Here is a 19297-nt window from a genome sequence, read left to right on the forward strand (position 1 = left end):
GGAGAAAGAAAAGATAGACAATTTTGCACATCGATTTATAGTGGTTCGACTTCTCAACTAAGTCTACATCAATTACCTTAGTTCCTCACTAATGATTTTGCAACAAATCCAATAATTTATTCTTTCTTTTTCAAGGACAAATAGATAACATTTACAACTCCATAGCTTTTAACATGCTTAGCTAGAACCAAAACCCCTTTACAAATGATAAAAATAAGTAAATAATTAAACCTCTTCAAGGTAGGGTGTTTACAAATTAAAGCTCACAAAACACAATATTTACAAGAGAAAGAAAATAAAGAGTGAAAAATATTTCTCTTGTGTTTGATTGCTTGGATAGGTTTTCTAACCCTTCTTCAAGTATCTTGAACTTGTATTTATATGTTGGAATATGTTTGTGGCTGTTTCTAGCCGTTAGGGATGATTTCTAGCCATTTGGGGATGTTTTCTCTACAAAAATAAACTGTCTAGTATAGAGGGTATAGATACTCCTATAGGGAGTATCGATACTACCTTAGTTATTTTTAAATAAACTAGCTGTTACTGGCCGTTGGGCCTGACATTATCGCTACTAAGCCTATGGTATTAATAATACTATGTAAAGTAATATCGGTACCCCTTTGGGTATAGATACCATTTTTGCATTCTGGAATTTAAGCAATGCTGGTAATATCGGTACTACCTAGAGAGTATCGATACTTATCTTACCTAGGGTATCGATACCATATGAACAATATCAGTACTGTTCATATATTATCGATACTGTAAGAACAGTATTGCTACTACATACGTTGAAAATCAGTTTTGTGCTCAAATTCACTTTTAATGGAGTTTGAATTATTTTTGAAAACATTGAATACTTAGAATAAATTCAATTCAAGTCCAAAAACATTTTGCCTTAAATTGTATAAAAACATGGTTCAACAGTAAATCACGCTAAGGTTCTTAGACCTTTAGCATGTTTTTGCGTTTAAGTCACTTAGTTATGGGATAATTACCCAAAGGTCCACATACTTTAGGCAGCCTTTCGAGTCATATTCATTAAATTAAGGTATAATCACGTGTCAATCATCGTTTTTTAGCACTTTTTTTGTTTTAGTCATCTATTCGAGGGAAAATCACCTTTAGATCCACGAAACTTGGTTGTGTTCTTGCTTTTAGTCTCTAGATACTTTATCTTGATGCTTTATTTATTGTTTTATTATCACATGCAAATATGTCGTATATAGTGTGTGTATATATATATATATATATATATATATATATATATACATTTCAATATTGTTGTAAACATCAATTAAAATTTATAGAATGCCCTAAATACTCGATATCGACATTTTATTACATTTTATGCTCTTATGCTTTCAATAACACTCTATTGTAGAATGGGCGTGAAAAGCACTGCTTGATCGAAGCATCGCGATTCAATACGATATTCGAACAAAAAACGAACTTGTAATAAATCAATTTTATTTTTATAAATAATGATTAATTCATTTTTATTTTAATTCAAATGAAGCAATGTTTGTTTCTTTAAACAGTAATTTACTTTATGCAATTACTGATAGTCAATTTATATTTGATTTGTACTTTTTGATAATGTTGGGGAGGGGACATTTCTCGTATAAAGGAGAAATAAATGGGATAGCCTTCCCATTGGAGGATGTGCAAATCCAATGATTTCTTCTCAAATTAAGGAATATTCCCTAATAATTAATTCAAAACAAATTATTCAATGTTCAATAAAAGAATCACACTTTAAATATTGATTCAAATTTACGTTGTCCACCATTTATGACAATGTATAAGTGACTAGGTACCAATTTTGGGTGCTCTGGGGGTGATTATCCTTCCCCACGCATAATCGACTCTCGAATTCTTAAAAATAAATTTTTGGTAAACATGTACCATCTTTTGTCTTTTAAATGATTTTTTCCTAATTTTTTTAAAAGATGTTTTTAGATATTTGACCTACCTAACCCAAAGGTCGATGGTGACTCCAAATCAATTTTGTCAAAATAAACACAAAAATTCAATTTTTCCAAATAAGTTATAAATTTGATGTTTTCATCGAAACCATATTCGTTCGTCAAAAAAAGCTGTTACGACAGCATGGTAAAATCTTATTAAAGTTATTTAGCATGTATAAATCCTTATTTATGACCCCTATGATTCATATAAGATGTAAACAACAAGTGGGGAACCTCAAGGTAGTAAAATTTGGGAGTTTGAGTGGGTTTTTTGAGTCTAAATAGGGCATTCTCAAGTAGGGGTATCAGTTTTGTTTGTGTCAGTATCGATATTATTCTTTAGCAGTGTGAAATTTTGCCTACGTTTAGAGGGATTATTGATACTCATGGAAAAAGTATCGATACTACAGAGTTGGTATCGATACTCATGGGATGGTATCGATATCGACATCAAAAATAAAATTCCAGAATGCTATTTTGGTATCGATACCCTCCTCAGTATCGATGTTATAACATGGGAGTATCGATACTGGTATGAGACTATCGATACTACCCCTCAGTTCTTAATAAAGTTTTCCTTGAGTATCGATACCCCAAGAGGAGTATCAATACTCTATAGTCAGTACCGATACCAAGATGCTTGGTATCACTACTAGCAGAATGTTTTGAGGGCTTTAATTTTCAATGGTATTAAGATGAGATGAGGTTTTCCCAAAATGCTCTAATTACTCTCAAATAAGACTACAAGTGGGAATAATAATAATGTTTAATCAAACGTAGAAACGAGATAAAATATGGTAGCATAAGACTAGCCTTGTTTGAATGCTCGAGAAACGATCATGACACCCGAGTTCCTTTAGTAAAGTTAAGGGTGTCGAAAGTATAGAATCAGTCTGGATATCCTTAGGGAGTACGCAAGGAACTTTAGGCTGTCTAACTATGGCCAAGGCCCGACAATCACAAGGAGTGGGTTAGTCGAGGGTGTTGAACGATGCAAAGATTTCGGGCATCATCCTCGGTAGACTAGAGGGTTGTGTGGAGCTCCGAGATGCAGAACCCTCAGTCGCACCATGATGTTTACCATAGAGTAGAGAGTGAGTATACAAGTATACTCACTAAAGCAATAAACTTATTAGCATGACACTGAGCTAGTTAGCTCAGCATTTGGAATTTGTTTACTTACGCAGATTAGGTGGAGCAGTTGAGGAGCATTCTTAGTGATTGAGGTCCAGACCAAGAGCATAAAAGAGTACATCTCAAGTTTTGAAGGGTATGTATATTTATAAACCCGGTTGTAAAGTTGAGTCGTAAATTTTATTAAAAGTTGATCTGTATTATTTTGAATCTAAATATCTATTTTGAAAGCCACAGTACAAAGTTTAATTTGTATTTTATGGTTTATTTTTTTTTGTGAAAATGGTTATTAAAATGGTCATTTTAAAGTAAGAGAAATATGAAAAAAGCTGGGTAGCCACTTTGGTGGTTCCGTGTAACATTTTAAACGGTTGACTGTGTGTCGTATTGATTTAGGGTGTTACGTGGACGCTCGCTCCTAGTCCTGCTAATTCCTCCACAATCACATTTCTGCTCTCATTGGAATAGTTGTGTTTCACATGGACATAAAAACATAGAAATTCCACAAACACATATAAGATATGTGTATTCCAAATACATGTAATGAATAAAAAACGAGGAGAGGAAGAGAAATTTACCCAATCCCTTTGGATCCACCGGTAACAAAGGCAGTCATGCCTTGAAGACTCCATCTCTTGTCTTTGCTACTCCCCTCTTCTCCCCCTATTTTCTTCTCACCTTATTTATAATATACATATAAACACAAAAAATAGTGTGGGGATGATATGCCTAGTGTCAGTGTTGATTGCACCTTATTTGGTAAAATATAAAAACGTTATTCGATTATAGGATACTATTTTATTAAATCTATAACTATTAAAAATTACAAAATAGTCATCGATTATAAAATGTTATTTTGTTAGGTCCATTGAATATTAAAAGTTATAAAATAATCATCAGACTATTCATTATATTACAAACTCATCATTTTCTGTTGAAATTTTGACAATATTCTGAGCTGAATATTAAGGTGCTGACTGTGATACGATAAAATCTAATCCCATAATCTCAAACGACTGTCATATCTCAGTCATCATGTTAACGTCCATATTAGATAATAGATAATTTTTTAATGGAAAATGATGAGTTTGGAACATAATAAATAGTTGAATGATCATTTTATAACTTTTAATAGTTAGGAGACTCAATAAAACTCTATAATCGAATAATTATTTTATAACTTTTAATAGAAGAGAGATTTAATAAAGCAAATCTGCAATGAGAAACCATTTGTGTATTTTACCCTATAATTTTTTGAAAATACCTATATTTAAATCTACATATATTCGTGCAGACCACACTACTTAAACCCAAATAACCTCGTGTTCATTTCAATAAGCTATCACCTTGTAGGTTTTACAGTAGTTTACTGTGTAAATTGTGAGTGATGATCGCTAGGGTTTTTTGCTCAGCCGACTCTACTTACTGATCGTTATCCTTTCAAAGAAATTGAAAATCCGAGGTCTGTGAAAATGGGATTCGGTTATCAAACACCAGTCTTAAGGATCAGGAGTGATTCAATTTGTTTGGATAATGAGATTTGGCCAATATTTCCGTTCGCCGCCGATAACGATCTCTTCCCGGCAGGCGAGTGGTAGCGGATATGTAGCTAAAGAGGCCAAGTTCGAGGGCTTCACAGAGAAAGCAATTGAAGCAACTATGCTTGCCCGAGATGAATCCAGACGGCTTGGCCATGGTCGCATTTGGGGAGATCATCTTATAGATATCATAGTTTGTTTGGAAGAAAATAAAATTGATTGACTATCAATAAAACAAGTTATTTGATAGTCCACAATTTCTATAATCTTATTATTCAGCCTTCTAACCTCGATTAACAAATCATTTTAACACACCGAGGAGGAAAACGAAAAATCATATTTCATATTTCGATTTCCAAGTTTTGAGTTTTGACTTAATACATAACCATAACATATGTTAGATGAACGTACTAATAATTCTCTACTCTGATTTGCTTGTAATGCATGTAAGTTTCTTTAATCCTTCTACCGATCATGTATTTAACTTGTTATTTTTTTTGACAACAAGCAAATGTTGAACGTCATCGGAAACACTATTAAAAGGTTCAAAGTGTTTTTTAAAACTCGAAAACTAACTATTGTTACATACAAATGATCTGATTAACACAGTAGGTGTGTTTATGTGTGTGATTGTACATGTCAACCACTTGACAAATTGACCGATTGTTATTCAAATTCAGGGATAAAGATGACAAATTGATTTTAACAATGTTAATTGAGATATGATAGTCGTTTGAGATTTTAATAACATATTTTATCATATCATAGTTAACAGGTTAACATCCAGCTCAGACTGTCATCAATTTCTTAACGAAAAAGAACAAATTTGAAACAAAACAAATAATCATATAATCATTTTATAATTTTTAATAATCAAATGATACAATAAAATAATATATTATAATTATAGGATTACTTTATAATTTTTAATAATTAAAAATTTTAATAGAATAATACCTTTTAGTTAGGGTTCATTTGTGCTTTACCTATTATAATATAAAAAAGGAAATCTTAAATCTCTATGTTACGTTCTGGTCATCAAATCATAAATCTCTAGAAGCCACTTACTATTTGGAAAGATAAAGACGAAACCAGAAACCGACAGCTTAAGAGTTCATCTTCGTAGAACTTTCTCTCAATTGACAGGTGGCTCCATATTTTGCCATTCATCCAATGGTTTCATGCCACCTGTACCCGTACACGCCCTAAACGGAAACAGCTCCACGTCACCATTGAGCAAATTACTTTCCCACGTAATTAGGATTCTTCCGAAATTTAAAATGAAATCCGAAAATTAATTAAGTATTTACTAGAGTAGATAAGGACCGTAAGGTATCCATGAATTAAACTTTTGACTTAATATACAAGATATAAACAATGAATTAAGAAATTAGTAACATTTATTAATTTTTTCAATAATAAGATTGAGTGATCAAATGGTTTTAGTATCTTAATTAAGAAATTAGTAATATTTATTAATTTTTTCAATAATAAGATCGAGTGATCAAATGGTTTTAGTATCTTAATTAAAAATTTAGTAATATTTATTAATTTTTTAATAATAAGATCAAGTTATCAAATGGTTCTAGTATTTTAATTAAGAAATTAGTAATATTTATTAAATTTTTTCAATAATAAGATCGAGTGATCAAATGGTTTTAGTATCTTAATTAAGAAATTAGTAATATCTATTAATTTTTTTCAATAATAACATCGAGTGATCAAATGGTTTTAGTATCTTAATTAAGAAATTAATAATATTTATTATTTTTTTTTCAATAATAAGATTGAGTGATCAAATGGTTTTAGTATCTTAATTACGAAATTATTAATATTTATTAATTTTTTTCAATAATAAGATCGAGTGATCAAATGGTTTTAGTATCTTAATTAAGAAATTAATAATATTTATTAATTTTTTTCAATAATAAAATCGAGTTATCAAATGGTTTTAGTATCTTAATTACGAAATTAGTTATATTGAGAATTAGAGCACTGTTAGTGTTTAGCAAAATCTTATATATTCAAGCGGCAACTCACCACCTTTCCCCTCTCTGTCTTTCTTCATCGTTTCTTCGATTTGATTTCTATTACAGTGACCAAAAGTGAAGAGAAATGTCGAGCAGCGATGAATTCATGGAGGACTTGAGCTCAAATGGGGATTCATCTGGGAAGGTGCACCGGAGGTTCAAAGATCGAGCCGATGTATAATTTTTGGCAACCCAGTTGTTTCTCTGAGCCATTTTGAATTCCGTGTTTTATTATCTTCTTCTTTTTTTGTAATTTTATGATTTGGGGTTGATTTTTTCGGTGCAGAAAGTGGCGAAAACAAGGGAGATGTTCTGTAAACAAGCGGTTCAAACGAAGGAGATGCTGTCGAAACAAGCTGAAGAAGACGAACGCTTTATCACCAAGGTATCTATTTCAAAGTTTCTTTTCCCTTTGCTTTAATGTTTGTTCTATGTACTTAATTCCTGGGTTTTATGTTTATCATATGGATCTGAAGCTATAATTTTCGATTTTTTATTTGTTTTTCTTTAATGGGATTTTGATGTTTTAGGTGATACATCTCTTGGGGGTTCTCGGGTTTGGAGGGTTTTGCTTTCTTTTGGGAGCAAGTGAGTTAACTCAGCCTTGAATTCATGAAATTGGTCACTTAAAATGTTGGCTCTTGAATCCATTAGTGATTTTTTCTCTCTGTATTTTTTAATTTGGAATTCTGATTCAGGACCGCAAGATATTCCATATGTATATTGTGTGTTCTATGTCACCTTTGTTCCTCTTCGATGGATATACTACCGCTTTAAGAAATGGCATTATTATCTTCTGGTGAGTCACAACTCTGCTCAATTCGGACTTGTTTTGGAGTTTTTTTTTTTTTTTTTTGAAAGATTGCATCAAGAATGATACATTTCTGTGTATGCTAGGATTTTTGCTATTACGCCAACACAATCTTCTTGGTCGACCTTCTTCTTTATCCAAAGAACGAAAAGCTTTTTATGATTTGTTTCTCATTTGCTGAGGTCAAAAATTGGGGGCACTTGATTTCCTGCATATATCTCCATTGGTGAATGAATCGAGTTCAACTTGTTTAATCTCTCTGTTTGCTACATTAGGGTCCGCTTGCTTGGGCGCTTATTGTTTGGCGTTGTAGCTTGGTTTTTAGTTCTGTGGACAAAATTATTAGTGTCCTTATACATCTTTTACCGGGTATGTTTGCAATCCTTATTTTCAATTGTTCTCTTTACATAGCAATTTCTGAATGCTTACCTTCAACATCATATATTGAAGATACCGATAGCAATAGTTTATTGCACTATAAATTGCTCATAAAAACATAACTTAGAATTTCCTTCGAATAGGGTTTATTTCTAATCTCAATGAAATTCTCCTATTTTTATGTATAAAGTTGATCTTCTGATTCTAAATACGGGGGATTGCATCTATTGCATCAACCTGCAGCCTGCAACCTTCAAAAGAGGTTTAAGAAAGCTGAGATGTCTAGTAACCTGAATTTTTCGATTAGTAGGACATGCCCTGCCAGTAAAATTTTGGTAGTAAGTTGTTTAACGAGTAGTGAAGGACTTAGCAACTTTTATTAATTCGTATTTTTCTTATGTATAATGGTTGAAAGACATTCCACGGGCTTAGTTTCATGTAGAATGTGAAACTATAGACCCAACTGTCTCATTATTCCTTGCTGGTTGTCCGGAAATCCCTCTCAAGCTGTGAAAGTTGTTGACACACTGTAACTTAGGTGGACATGCGACTGTGTGAATAGTATATTCGGGGAATTCGGTGTATGGCAGGTAGGTGTTGCTCAAGAACACCATTTCAAGTTGGTGGTTAAGGTTCGCTAGAAAGACAGGGTAGTTTATATTTCTTTCTAATATTGTGTGAATGTTCTCGACGACTAATGTGGTGATGTTCTGCTTTCAGGAATTGTGTTTTTCACGATTCGATGGTGGAATCCTGCAACCTTTGAAGCCATGCATCCTGAAGGTACATCTCACAGATTTTCATGGCCATATGTAGAAGACAAATCTTACCTATGGACTTGGTTGTTCGTGGTTCCCTTAGCTGCTTATACCCTTTGGCAAGTTCCTTATTTCCTCATTGTCAACGTGCTACGTCGCCAGAGGCTGCTAAGAGATCCCGAAGTCATGACTTCTTACAGGTTTGCTCTCTATATTACCCTGATACATATCATCAGTCCCCTAAATATTTTTATATATGTTTAAGTTGCTCGGCTTTGGAATATATCTTCATCCAGATGATTTCTTCATTTTATAGGGAACTTTCTAAAAAAGCTCAGAAAGCAAACAGCATATGGTGGCGTTTAAGTGGTTTGCTTGGCGATCAAAACCGTTTGTTCATGTACATTTTACTGCAAGCTGTTTTTACATTCGCAACCATGGCACTCACAGTCCCGATCTTTCTTTCATATGAATTCCATGCGATTTTCCAAATACTCAAGGTTTCTGCATCTGTATGGAATGGAGGAAGCTTTCTGTTAGAAGTGATGCCGAGACAAGTGATTGTTAAGGAGAAAAAGAGATCCGAGAAGCGGTTGCAAGCATCACAAAACCAACAAGATCAACACTCTGTTTCAACCGTAAACGAGATGAAAGAGAACGGATCTTCTGAGATACACCATCACCAGTCCGAATAGCTGTGCATGAATAGTTGGATGTAAAAACCATCGTCAGAAAGACATGGATAGTGTGTTGCAGTTCATAGACGAGTTGTTTTATTAGGCAGTCCTAACTCGTAGTTTTCTAATTGTGAATCTGTAATAATTTTAAAGAAAATGAACAGAGAATGTGAAAGGAAGACTATTTTTGTTCCTTTTTCTGTCAAAAATCAAGTAATGGACCACAAGATATCTAGTGTCCAAATCTTACCGTAAAATTATTCAATATTATACTAATTGATAGTCCATCTTAATTATGTGTTATTTTACAATCATCTTACAACAATTATAAATAGAAGACATTGACAAGTCATATATACAAGCTAGATCTAATAAGATCTAAACTCAGTGGTTAAAGGAATGTTGTTGTTCTTAGAGATCAAGAGTTCGAACACTAAGTATTGTAGTAGGATGAATGAGTTTTTATTGTTAAATGGTTGAGAGTATTTGTAACACCCCAAAATTTTTGGTTAGTGATCAAAATATAAATTTTGAAAGTTTAGTGGCAAAAATATAAAATTTGAAAAAGTTCAAGGACCTAAGTGGTTTTTTTTATAAAAAAAAATTTATTTCATAAATGGATAGTTTACTTTTGAAAGTGGGTTTTATGGAAAACATATTCTTGATCCGAAATTTGTATTAAAAGCTAGAAAATGTTAAAGTACAATAAAAATTTGATAAATCGGATCGGATAGAACTTTAAGAAAATTTGAAGGATATTAAATCAATCTTAGAAATATTATTTTCACATTTTAAAATGATAAAAAATAATATGAATCATTGGATTTAAGAATTAATTTTTATAAACTAATAAATTAGTAAATAAGTTAATGATGAAGTTGGTAAAATATGTCTATAAATTATATTATGAATTGTAAGTTTAGAAAATCACCATAAATTTTATAAAAAATGATTGAAGGATGAATATTATACCATTAGATTCATATATCAGTTTAGTTTGTTTAAAATAAATGACAATTGATTCGGAGGAGTATAAAAAAATATGAATTTTGAATCAATGATAGGTTAGAAAACAGAGCAGCAGATTCTGTCCAAAACAACTTTTGTTAGTCAACTTTGAAAATTTGCTATAAATTGTACAAGTGGAACTAGATAGATTTCCTTATATGGTTAGATTTGAATTCGAGTCTATTTTTCAGTGGTGCAAACATAAAAATTTTCAGTATGTATATTAATACAAAATAATATTTCTTTGAAGGTAGTACAAATTGCTAGAATATGAAATTTTGATAAATTGTGTGGTTAAAGCAATTTAAAGTAAATGATTAAACCTAAATCTTAGTGAGGCTTATATTTTGATTTATAAGTAAAGCGTTAAAGTGAGTGCAAATTATTTATTTATTTGATTATTTTGATCGAGGGCGAATTGCGATAAGTCAACCTCATTTTATTTTTCCAGTACGATTTATAAGTTCTTATGATGGAATATTTTCATAATATTTTTCATCAAGTTTTATGAATGGTTTTGGGTATGACTTGATCAAGTACGATATTTATGATGATGAATTCTAAATGTTTACAGTTATCAGACATTTTACAGTTATCAGGCGTTTTTAAGTTATCAGATGTTTTACAGTTATCAGACGTAGATTAATAAATGATATTATGATGATAAATATAAGCCAGTTATATGTTGCATTGAGAGTCGTAGGCACATTTGACATGCCATTAAGTTGAGTACTTTTCAGGTTATGATTGCACTAAAGTGCATCATATCTCAATTTCAGTTTAGCTATGGTACATTCGTGTACCCTATTATCAACATCGTTGATGCACAGGTTATGATTGCACTAAAGTGCATCATATCTCATTTTTAGTTATGATTCGACACTGTGTTGTGCCTAGTGCGCACCTTATACTCACGTATCTTGTATTCTCTTACATATACATTGGCCTACAACAGTAAATGTGAAAGTTATGCCAATATATGAAAGAAAGGAAAATAGATTGAAAAGAAAATTCTAAAATATGTTTGAATGAAAAGAATAAAAGTTATTTATGATATTTTATGAAGACTTATGTAATATCTCAAATTTTGGATCGGTGATTGGAATGTAAATTTTTAAACTTTGAAGACTAAAGTATAGAGTTGTAAAAGTTTAAGGATTAAAATTGTAAATTTTTAAAAGTTAAATTTTGGATTGGTAAATTAGTAGTTTATCCCAAGACTATTATTTTAGTGGGTTTTAGAATTTTGATCTAGAGTTTGCATAAAAGCATATTAAAGGACAAAGTTCGATATATTATTCGGATAACCGGATCGAATCTTAAGTTTATAAAATTTCAAGGAAGGTATATTTGGGTTGGAAAAATTATATGAATATTTTTAAACAGTGAAATTTAAGCTGGATCAGTGGAATTTGGTGAGAATTGCACTATAAAGTGAGATAGTGCAATTTAGTGATTAAAATAAAATTTTGAAAAATTGGAGGGTCAAAAAGAAAAAAAATGAGAGATGAGAATTTTACAGATATTTAATAATATTAAAATAGATATGAAGGAGTGACATAGAGGTAATTTTAGAAATTCATTAAGGGTAATTTTGACTTTTGGGCTTAAATGAATTTTTAATTCATTTTAAATTAGGTTTTTAAAGAGATATTTTGTGAGAAATTTCAAGAAGTCTCATCTCATCTTCTCCATTCTGCCGTGGCTCTATAGCCAAATGTGAGTAAGTTTTTATTTTTCATTTTTGATCCAATTTATTAGGATTTTGGGCTAAAGTGTGAAATAAGAAATTTACCTACAATATTTTATCTACAAGATGATATAATTATTTCTTTGTTTCATGTTGATTTGTGAAAGTTGTGATTTTGTAGGATGAAGGGGAAATGAGAATTCAAAGAAATAAGGTTGGATGTTGGTTCTAGGAGTGTTATGGAAGCATGATTAAGCATGAAAGTGGATGAAAAATTTCTAGAGGGACTTGTTTAGTGATTTGGCCATAATGGAATTCATAAAGGAAATGTTATTTTTGGTTGTTTTGACGTGAGATTGATGGAATCAATTGAGATTCTTTGAGCTAAAGTAATGGGTTTTTATTTATATTGCTCAATTACATATGTTTGCAATGGTTATTTCGATTTGTATATTTTAGCTTTTGTGATTGGAAGAAAAGAATGCAAAGGAAACATGGAAATTGGGGAAGCTGTTACGGCGCACCACTTATTGCAATGATGAAACAATTATTAACATACTAATATTGATCACAAACGATAATAACGAATCGATTGGGTAAATTTGAGTAGATTGGTGATAATGTTTAGTGGTAGAAGCATTGGTGTTTGTGGGATTGAGCTTTTTGTACTCGAGTGTTGTTTGACTAAGATTGTTGCTGTTGAGTTTTAAGTGAGAATATGGCTCATAACAAGGAATTTACGTTGGGTAAGCACATCTTTGTTGTTATTAGGCGAGTTTGTTGATTAAATTGATGAAGTTCAAGTTAGCTTTTAATAGATTGATAGAATCTGTATAGAATACGATTTGATGGTATTTTTGGAATTTTATTCGGATTCGAATCTATTATATTAGTTAAAGTACTAATTTGTATTCGAAATTGTTTATGTCGGGAAATCGTTGTCGTGTAGATTGTGATCGAAAACAAAAACAAATCGAACCAAAAGAAAAGGATTAAGTTCGAGGGTGCAAGGCAAATAGTAATTAAAGTGCAATGAGGCAACAGGTGAGTACAACTTACTTATTTAATATTAGATATGAGGACGGCTTGCGATGATCCAACAATGAAGGTTTTCGATTGAAAACAATTTGAAATATTTTATGAAATATCTTTATAATGATTTACTAAATGGTTTTTATATGATTTTGGGTTTGAATAATCCAAATTATTTTATTCGATAGTTTATTTCCTAACATGTGAATATTTTTTGTTATGAACTGCCCTGATATGGTTTTATAAGAATTGTTTTGTATTCGATTATATGGATGAATTATTTTAATATGAAAATAGTATATGATTTTTAATAAGCCCATTGTATAAGAATGAGGGTTAGTGGTACAATGGCATGCTATGAGGTGGAGTGTTATCTGATTACTGATATGATCTGGTACATACATGTACATCTTTCCGGCACTAAATGTGCATTATAATAGTCATGATGTTTTGACATCATGAGTTATCACATATGTTTCTGATTTAGTATAGTGATTGTGTTCTATAGTACATATACTTCTGTTTAGCACAAAAAGTGCTATATGTTACTGACATTGAATTTATATATAGCGCGCACATTTGTTATCTGATTCACGTAGCATACATTCTCATGAAAATACAATGGGTGATAATTTGATCTGAATAGAAAAGTATAAACTTGAAATGGCTCAGTATAGTTGACATATTGAATTTTTAAAGTATTGTTCTTATTACGAGCATCTATTTTGTTAATTATATGTATTTTATTTTAATAATTTTGTGTATATCATCTATTTTATCTGTTAAATGTTTATTTAAATTATTTGTTGCTTCACTAAGTAGAAAAACTTAGTGTGTGGTTGTTTCACACAGTATGTAAAGGAAAGTCGATAGGGGAATAAGGAGTCATGCCAGACATACTATATTTTGAGATCCAGTTCAGACAACTAAAATCAGTATGGCATCTTTCTGATATTTTTGATATTTCTTAGTTGGCATGTATATATTTATATTTTGAGGCTCTTATTCGATATGTTCGAACTACTTTTTGATTTAAACTATATATATACTAGTTTATTAAATGAACATTATTAGATATGAAATATATTTTATTAAATCGTATTTTATTTTAGTTTAAATGAATATTAACTTGACTAGTTATTTTCCTTATTTTATTTATATTAGTGGACTTTAAAAAAACAAAACTTTTTTGATTTTCGAATAATATTTGTTTTGTATGCCTGATGTGACATTTTTAACTCATATGTGGATATGTATATGAGTTAAGGGTGTTACAACTTACATGATTTTTCACAAAATATGTGATGATGATTTTCATGTTTTCAGAAGGGAAACTACTTAACTAGCCCGATTTAAATTTTTAATGATTTTATTTAAATTATAGTTAATTGCCTATATTTTTTGGAATTAATGTTTTAGCTATACTTTTGCCTCACTAAGTTTTACTTAGTGCGTGATGATTTTCATGTGTAGGTACGAATATAGTAGAGGATGTGTAGTGAGGAGCTTGCCAATATCTTGTAGAAATCAAACATACCGATAATATCAGTAAGATATCCTAACTTTGACTTATTAGTGACATGTACGTTATATCATTTGGGTTATTTTATCAGATTTATATTAAAAAGGGTTTGAAATAGAAATTTAGAATCGTTTTAATGTTTGGTTAATTTTAGTTATAATTGTATTTATAAATGAATATTTTGACTAGTTTTAAATGGTTTTTAAATTAAGGAGTATTTAGGCAGTGATATATATAATTATGAACAATTTTGAACTGCCTGGTTACTAATTGAAATTGGACTTGCTTTCAATTATTAAATTTATTTTATGATTTCATACGATTAAGATTAAAGTTTTTAAACTGAAACAGGGGAAGTTTAAAAAGGAAATGAGATTTTAAGTCTTTATGCTCAGTAAATGTTTTTCAAGTTGATGTGACATATGTGGCTCATATATCGATACATATATGAGCTATGAGTGTTACATTTATTGGTATTAGATCAGTAGGTTTAGTTGATTCTTGGCTTAAACCGATCCTATGTTATGTTAGAAATATGTACATGTCACTAGGATGTCAAAATTATTGATCGGTATTGTTTTATGATTTTATTAGTGATGCTACTCCTTACTAATGTAATATGGAAATGTATGTATTAGATGTTGGAAGTTAAGAACCAAGTAAGAATGTAGATAATATTATAAATAGAATCGACATTAGAACCCATTCAATTGGATTTAGGGAGACTTTAGTATCTCGCCCTAGTAAGGTTAGGGTTGTCAGGGATTTTTCTCTATTCTTTGGAAGATATACCCCAATGTTTAATAAGGTTGTTGGATTATAGGAAACTATCAGAAAGTTTAGAAAGTATATAAGAGAAATCAAAAATTAAAAAGACGCATAGATAATTGAAATTGCCGATGATTTTGGAATGCCTACAGGTAAGTAAATTGTTTGTTAAAGTTTAAAGAAAGTTAAGATTTTAGTGAATCAGATGAAAATTATGTTATCCTTCGAAAGGATTTAGAATAAGATTGAAAGAGAGTAGTTGTTGATCCGAAGGACTTGAAAGGGTTTTACGATTATGGTAATTGGAGTAAGATTATAGAAATGAGAAAGCATATGAAGAATGACTTCAAGTGATAGAGTAGTAATTTACCGTTGAGAATAGAATTCTTGAATAAGTTGTGTTAATAAAGGATTGTTTTAAACATGTATTTTCTTAGAATTTATTTATTGTAATGAAACCGCTGGGTCTTAATGTCAATGTTAGAGTAACACATATAAGTAGGAATTTCCTGATAAAATTCAAGGAATGATATTCCCGACAAATTTAATAGAATTACGATTTAATGAATTTGAGATCATTATGGTAAATGTAATTGACAGCTGAACAATTGAAGTTAGATTAGAGGATATTCTGATAGTTTGAGAAATTCTAGATGTAACCCTGATGAATTATCTTGATTACATCCTAATCGAGAAGTAAAGTTTAAAATTGATATTTTTCGGGTACTATGTCAATTTTGATGGTCTCATATCGGATAGCTTCGACAGAATTCAGAGAGTTAAAGGTCTAACAACAAGAGCTTATCAGACCAAAAATATCTCCATGTGATACACTGATACTCTTTGGTAAAAGAAAACTGAATAGATGTAGCTATATATAGATTAATGTCAGCTTAATAAAGTGACAGTAGAAAATCAGTACCCTCTTTCGAGGATCGATGATCTATTCGATCAACTTAAAGGTACATCACAATTTTTGAAGATTGATCTTCAATCAGAGTGCCACTAATTAAAGATTAAAGAGTAAGATATTTTGAAGTTGACTTTCAGAACCCAATATAGATATTATGAGTTTGTTGTGATGTCATCTGGACTAAATAATGTTCCAGCAGTACTTATAAATTTAATGAATCGAATGTTTTAGATGTAAATAGATTTACTTCGTGATCATGTTCATATATGATATTTTAATTTATTCTAAGATTAAAAAGGAGCACGACGCACATCTTCGAATTGTACTTCAAACTTTGCAACATCAAAAACATGTTAAGTTGTCAAAATACGATTTCTAGTTGTCAGAAATTTCTTTCCTTGGCCCCATGATTTCAGTAGAGGGAATTTGAGTAGATTCCAAGAAAGTACAAGTTATAATACAATGGAAAACCTCAAAAAATGTATTCGAAGTTCGTAATTTCTTGGGATTAATTGGTGGTTATCGGGGATTCGTGAAGAATTTCTTGATGATTACTTTTTTGTTTACAAAGTTACTTAGAAATGATGTACCAATTGTTTGGATTGAAAAATTACAAGAAAACTTCGACACACTAAAGAAAATTTTGACAGAAACATCAGTTTTAGCATAGTCAGAATCAGATAAAGAGTATGTGATTTGCAATGATACGTTCCTTAATGGTTTGAGATGTGTCTTGATGCAAGAAGGTAAAGTGATAGTTTATACTTCGAGACAGCTAAAAATGCATGAACGAAATTATCCAACTTAGAATTTAGAGTTGATGGTTGCGGTGTTTACTTTGAAAATATGGCACCACTATCTATATGGTGAGCGATGTTATATTTAAACAGATCATAAAAGTTTGAAGTACTTGCTTATTCAGAAAGAATTGGATCTAAGATAAAGGAGATAAATCGAACTTCTAAAATATGGATATGATTATTGATTATCATCTTGGGAAGGTTAATATGGTAGTTTACACATTTAGTTGAAAGATCTTCTCTACTTTGAAAGCTATAAATACTTGATTTTCAAGGAAAAATGATGGTGTACTTGTTGTAGAGTTGATGTTGAGAGCTATATTGTCAGATTCGATTAAAGATCTTCCCAACAAAGATAAAAGATATTTAGAAAGGATCGAGAAAACGAAGAAAGGAAATCGAATATCAAAGAGATGATAAAGTATTTATCGAAGTTTTACTTTAGAAAAAGGTTATGAGATTGAGCATAAAATAAAGTGAAGTCATAGATTTATCAGTTATATGAGATTGTAAAGAGATATAGTCCGATAATTTACCAGTTGAAATTATCTCTGGAAATGGATAAGATTTATAATGTGTTTCATGTATTGCTGCTTCCAAATTATAAATTGAATAATTTACTAGAGAAAATCGAGATTCAATCAGATTTGTTATATGAAGAGAAGACAATAAATATTTTAGTATATGGAGACAAATAACTGAGAAATAAGATGATTCCACTGGTGAAATTTCTTTAGTTAAATTATAAAGTTAAGGAAACGACTTGGGAATGAGGAAAATCCATGAAAAGTCAATTTCCTTATCTCTTTACTTCATGTATGTAGATACATATAGAAAATTTGAGGATAAATTTTCTTTAAGGGGAGGAATTGTAATAAACCAAATTTTGACTAGTGACTAAAATGTTAGTTTTGAAAGTTTGAGGGTTAAAGTATAAACTTTGTAAAAGTTTAGGGTTTAAAATATAATTTTAAAAAGTTATATAGTTTAGCCCGTAAATGAACATTTTGGCCTAAAATAATGATTTTCATGGGAATCATATTTTTGATGCGAGATTTTTGTTAAAAATTCTAAAGCGATAAAGTTCGGTATTAAAAATTGAATAATCGGATCGAACTAGAATTTTATGAAAATTTTAAGGTTGTTATAAAATGGTTGGAAATATTATTTCTATATTTTATATCAAATTTATTTGGCTCAGAATAGTGTAATGTTTCAGATTTAGTCGAACAGTGGAATTTTAGTGACTAAAGTGCAATTTTCAAAAATTACATGGCCAAAGTGAAAAGTCAAAGTCAAGTTGATTCATCTTTGACTAACGAATATTTTAATGAAATATAATGCAATTGCATTGGGTAATTTTCAAGTTTCATTAATTGAATTTTAAATTCAATTAAATTAATTTTATGCAAAGTGTATTATATATTAAATACTAGAATTATCAAGATTAAGCATCATTTTCAGCTACTTCTTCTCCTTAGGCCGAAACTACTCTTACTTATAGGTAAGTATTTTTTTTTATTTTTAAGCTTATATGATTAATTTTTGGATTATGTTGTGAAATAGAGAATTAATCTACATGAAATTCTTTATCATTTGGTACCAATATTTTATAGTGAAGATGCTTGTGTGTTGAGATTGAGAATTAGAGCTTATGTAGGGTTTTTGAATTTTGAAGAATTAATGAAAGATTATTATGTCTTTGATGTTGGAGATTAATTTTGAAGCATGTATGATGTTTAAAATCAAGTGTTGAATGATTTAAAGCATTTGGCTTAATTAGGGTTTTTGTGATTGATTGGATTTTGGTTCAATTTGATGTTATGTTGATTAGAATAACATGAATTTGAAGTAATGAAGTAGAATTCATGCTTGAAATTGAATGAAAAGCTAGCCTTATATACATAGTGATATTCGACCATTTGGGGAAAAAATAGGGGAAAATATTGAAAATTTTCCTATGGTCTAGATTGTTCTATGTGCTTTGGAGATCAATTTAAGTCAAATTGGAGCCTTGAGTTAGAAAAAGGGCTAATATACAAGTTTTGAGAATTGTGGGATATTATTGTAAGCATGTAATTTTTGGAGGATTCATTGCTGATTTTGGGGTTTAATTTTTAAGTTGAGATTTAATTTCATGTTTATCAAGTTGTGTGGTTGAATTTGGAAAGTCTAAGAAAGTTTAGTATGAAATTGCAAGCCTTTGAATGTTTAAGTGTTGATTTGAATATGTTATTGAGGTGTTGGAAATTTTATGTGATTAGTGTG

The 19297-nt window shown here is 30.4% G+C and overlaps 1 protein-coding gene across 2 annotated transcripts; it reads left to right on the plus strand.

Moving 5' to 3' along the window:
* Positions 1 to 6666: 6666 nt before the first annotated feature.
* Positions 6667 to 9348, plus strand: LOC120169256 (glycerophosphocholine acyltransferase 1-like). 2 transcript variants are annotated; one of them, XM_039177448.1, is made up of 8 exons: positions 6667 to 6847; positions 6959 to 7057; positions 7203 to 7260; positions 7371 to 7471; positions 7570 to 7665; positions 7759 to 7852; positions 8582 to 8819; positions 8936 to 9348. In XM_039177448.1, the coding sequence occupies exons 1-8, from the start codon at positions 6758 to 6760 to the stop codon at positions 9312 to 9314; spliced, it is 1155 nt and encodes a 384-aa protein (XP_039033379.1). In that variant the 5' UTR covers positions 6667 to 6757; the 3' UTR covers positions 9315 to 9348. The 2 variants fall into 2 exon arrangements, with proteins under 2 accessions (XP_039033379.1, XP_039033380.1); XM_039177449.1 differs by having other exon boundaries at positions 6667 to 6844; positions 6956 to 7057.
* The last annotated feature ends 9949 nt before the right edge of the window (positions 9349 to 19297 follow it).

Source organism: Hibiscus syriacus, unplaced genomic scaffold (assembly GCF_006381635.1).
Source record: "Hibiscus syriacus cultivar Baekdansim isolate YM2019G1 unplaced genomic scaffold, ASM638163v2 tig00111758_pilon, whole genome shotgun sequence".
Classification (NCBI taxonomy): Eukaryota; Viridiplantae; Streptophyta; class Magnoliopsida; order Malvales; family Malvaceae; genus Hibiscus; species Hibiscus syriacus.

Coding starts and splice junctions, on each gene's coding strand:
- LOC120169256 (XM_039177448.1), top strand. CDS start 6,758: ATGTCGAGCAGCGATGAATTCATGGAGGACTTGAGCTCAAATGGGGAT. Junction 6,848..6,958: donor GGTTCAAAGATCGAGCCGAT/GTATAATTTTTG, acceptor TTTTCGGTGCAG/AAAGTGGCGAAAACAAGGGA. Junction 7,261..7,370: donor TTGCTTTCTTTTGGGAGCAA/GTGAGTTAACTC, acceptor ATTCTGATTCAG/GACCGCAAGATATTCCATAT.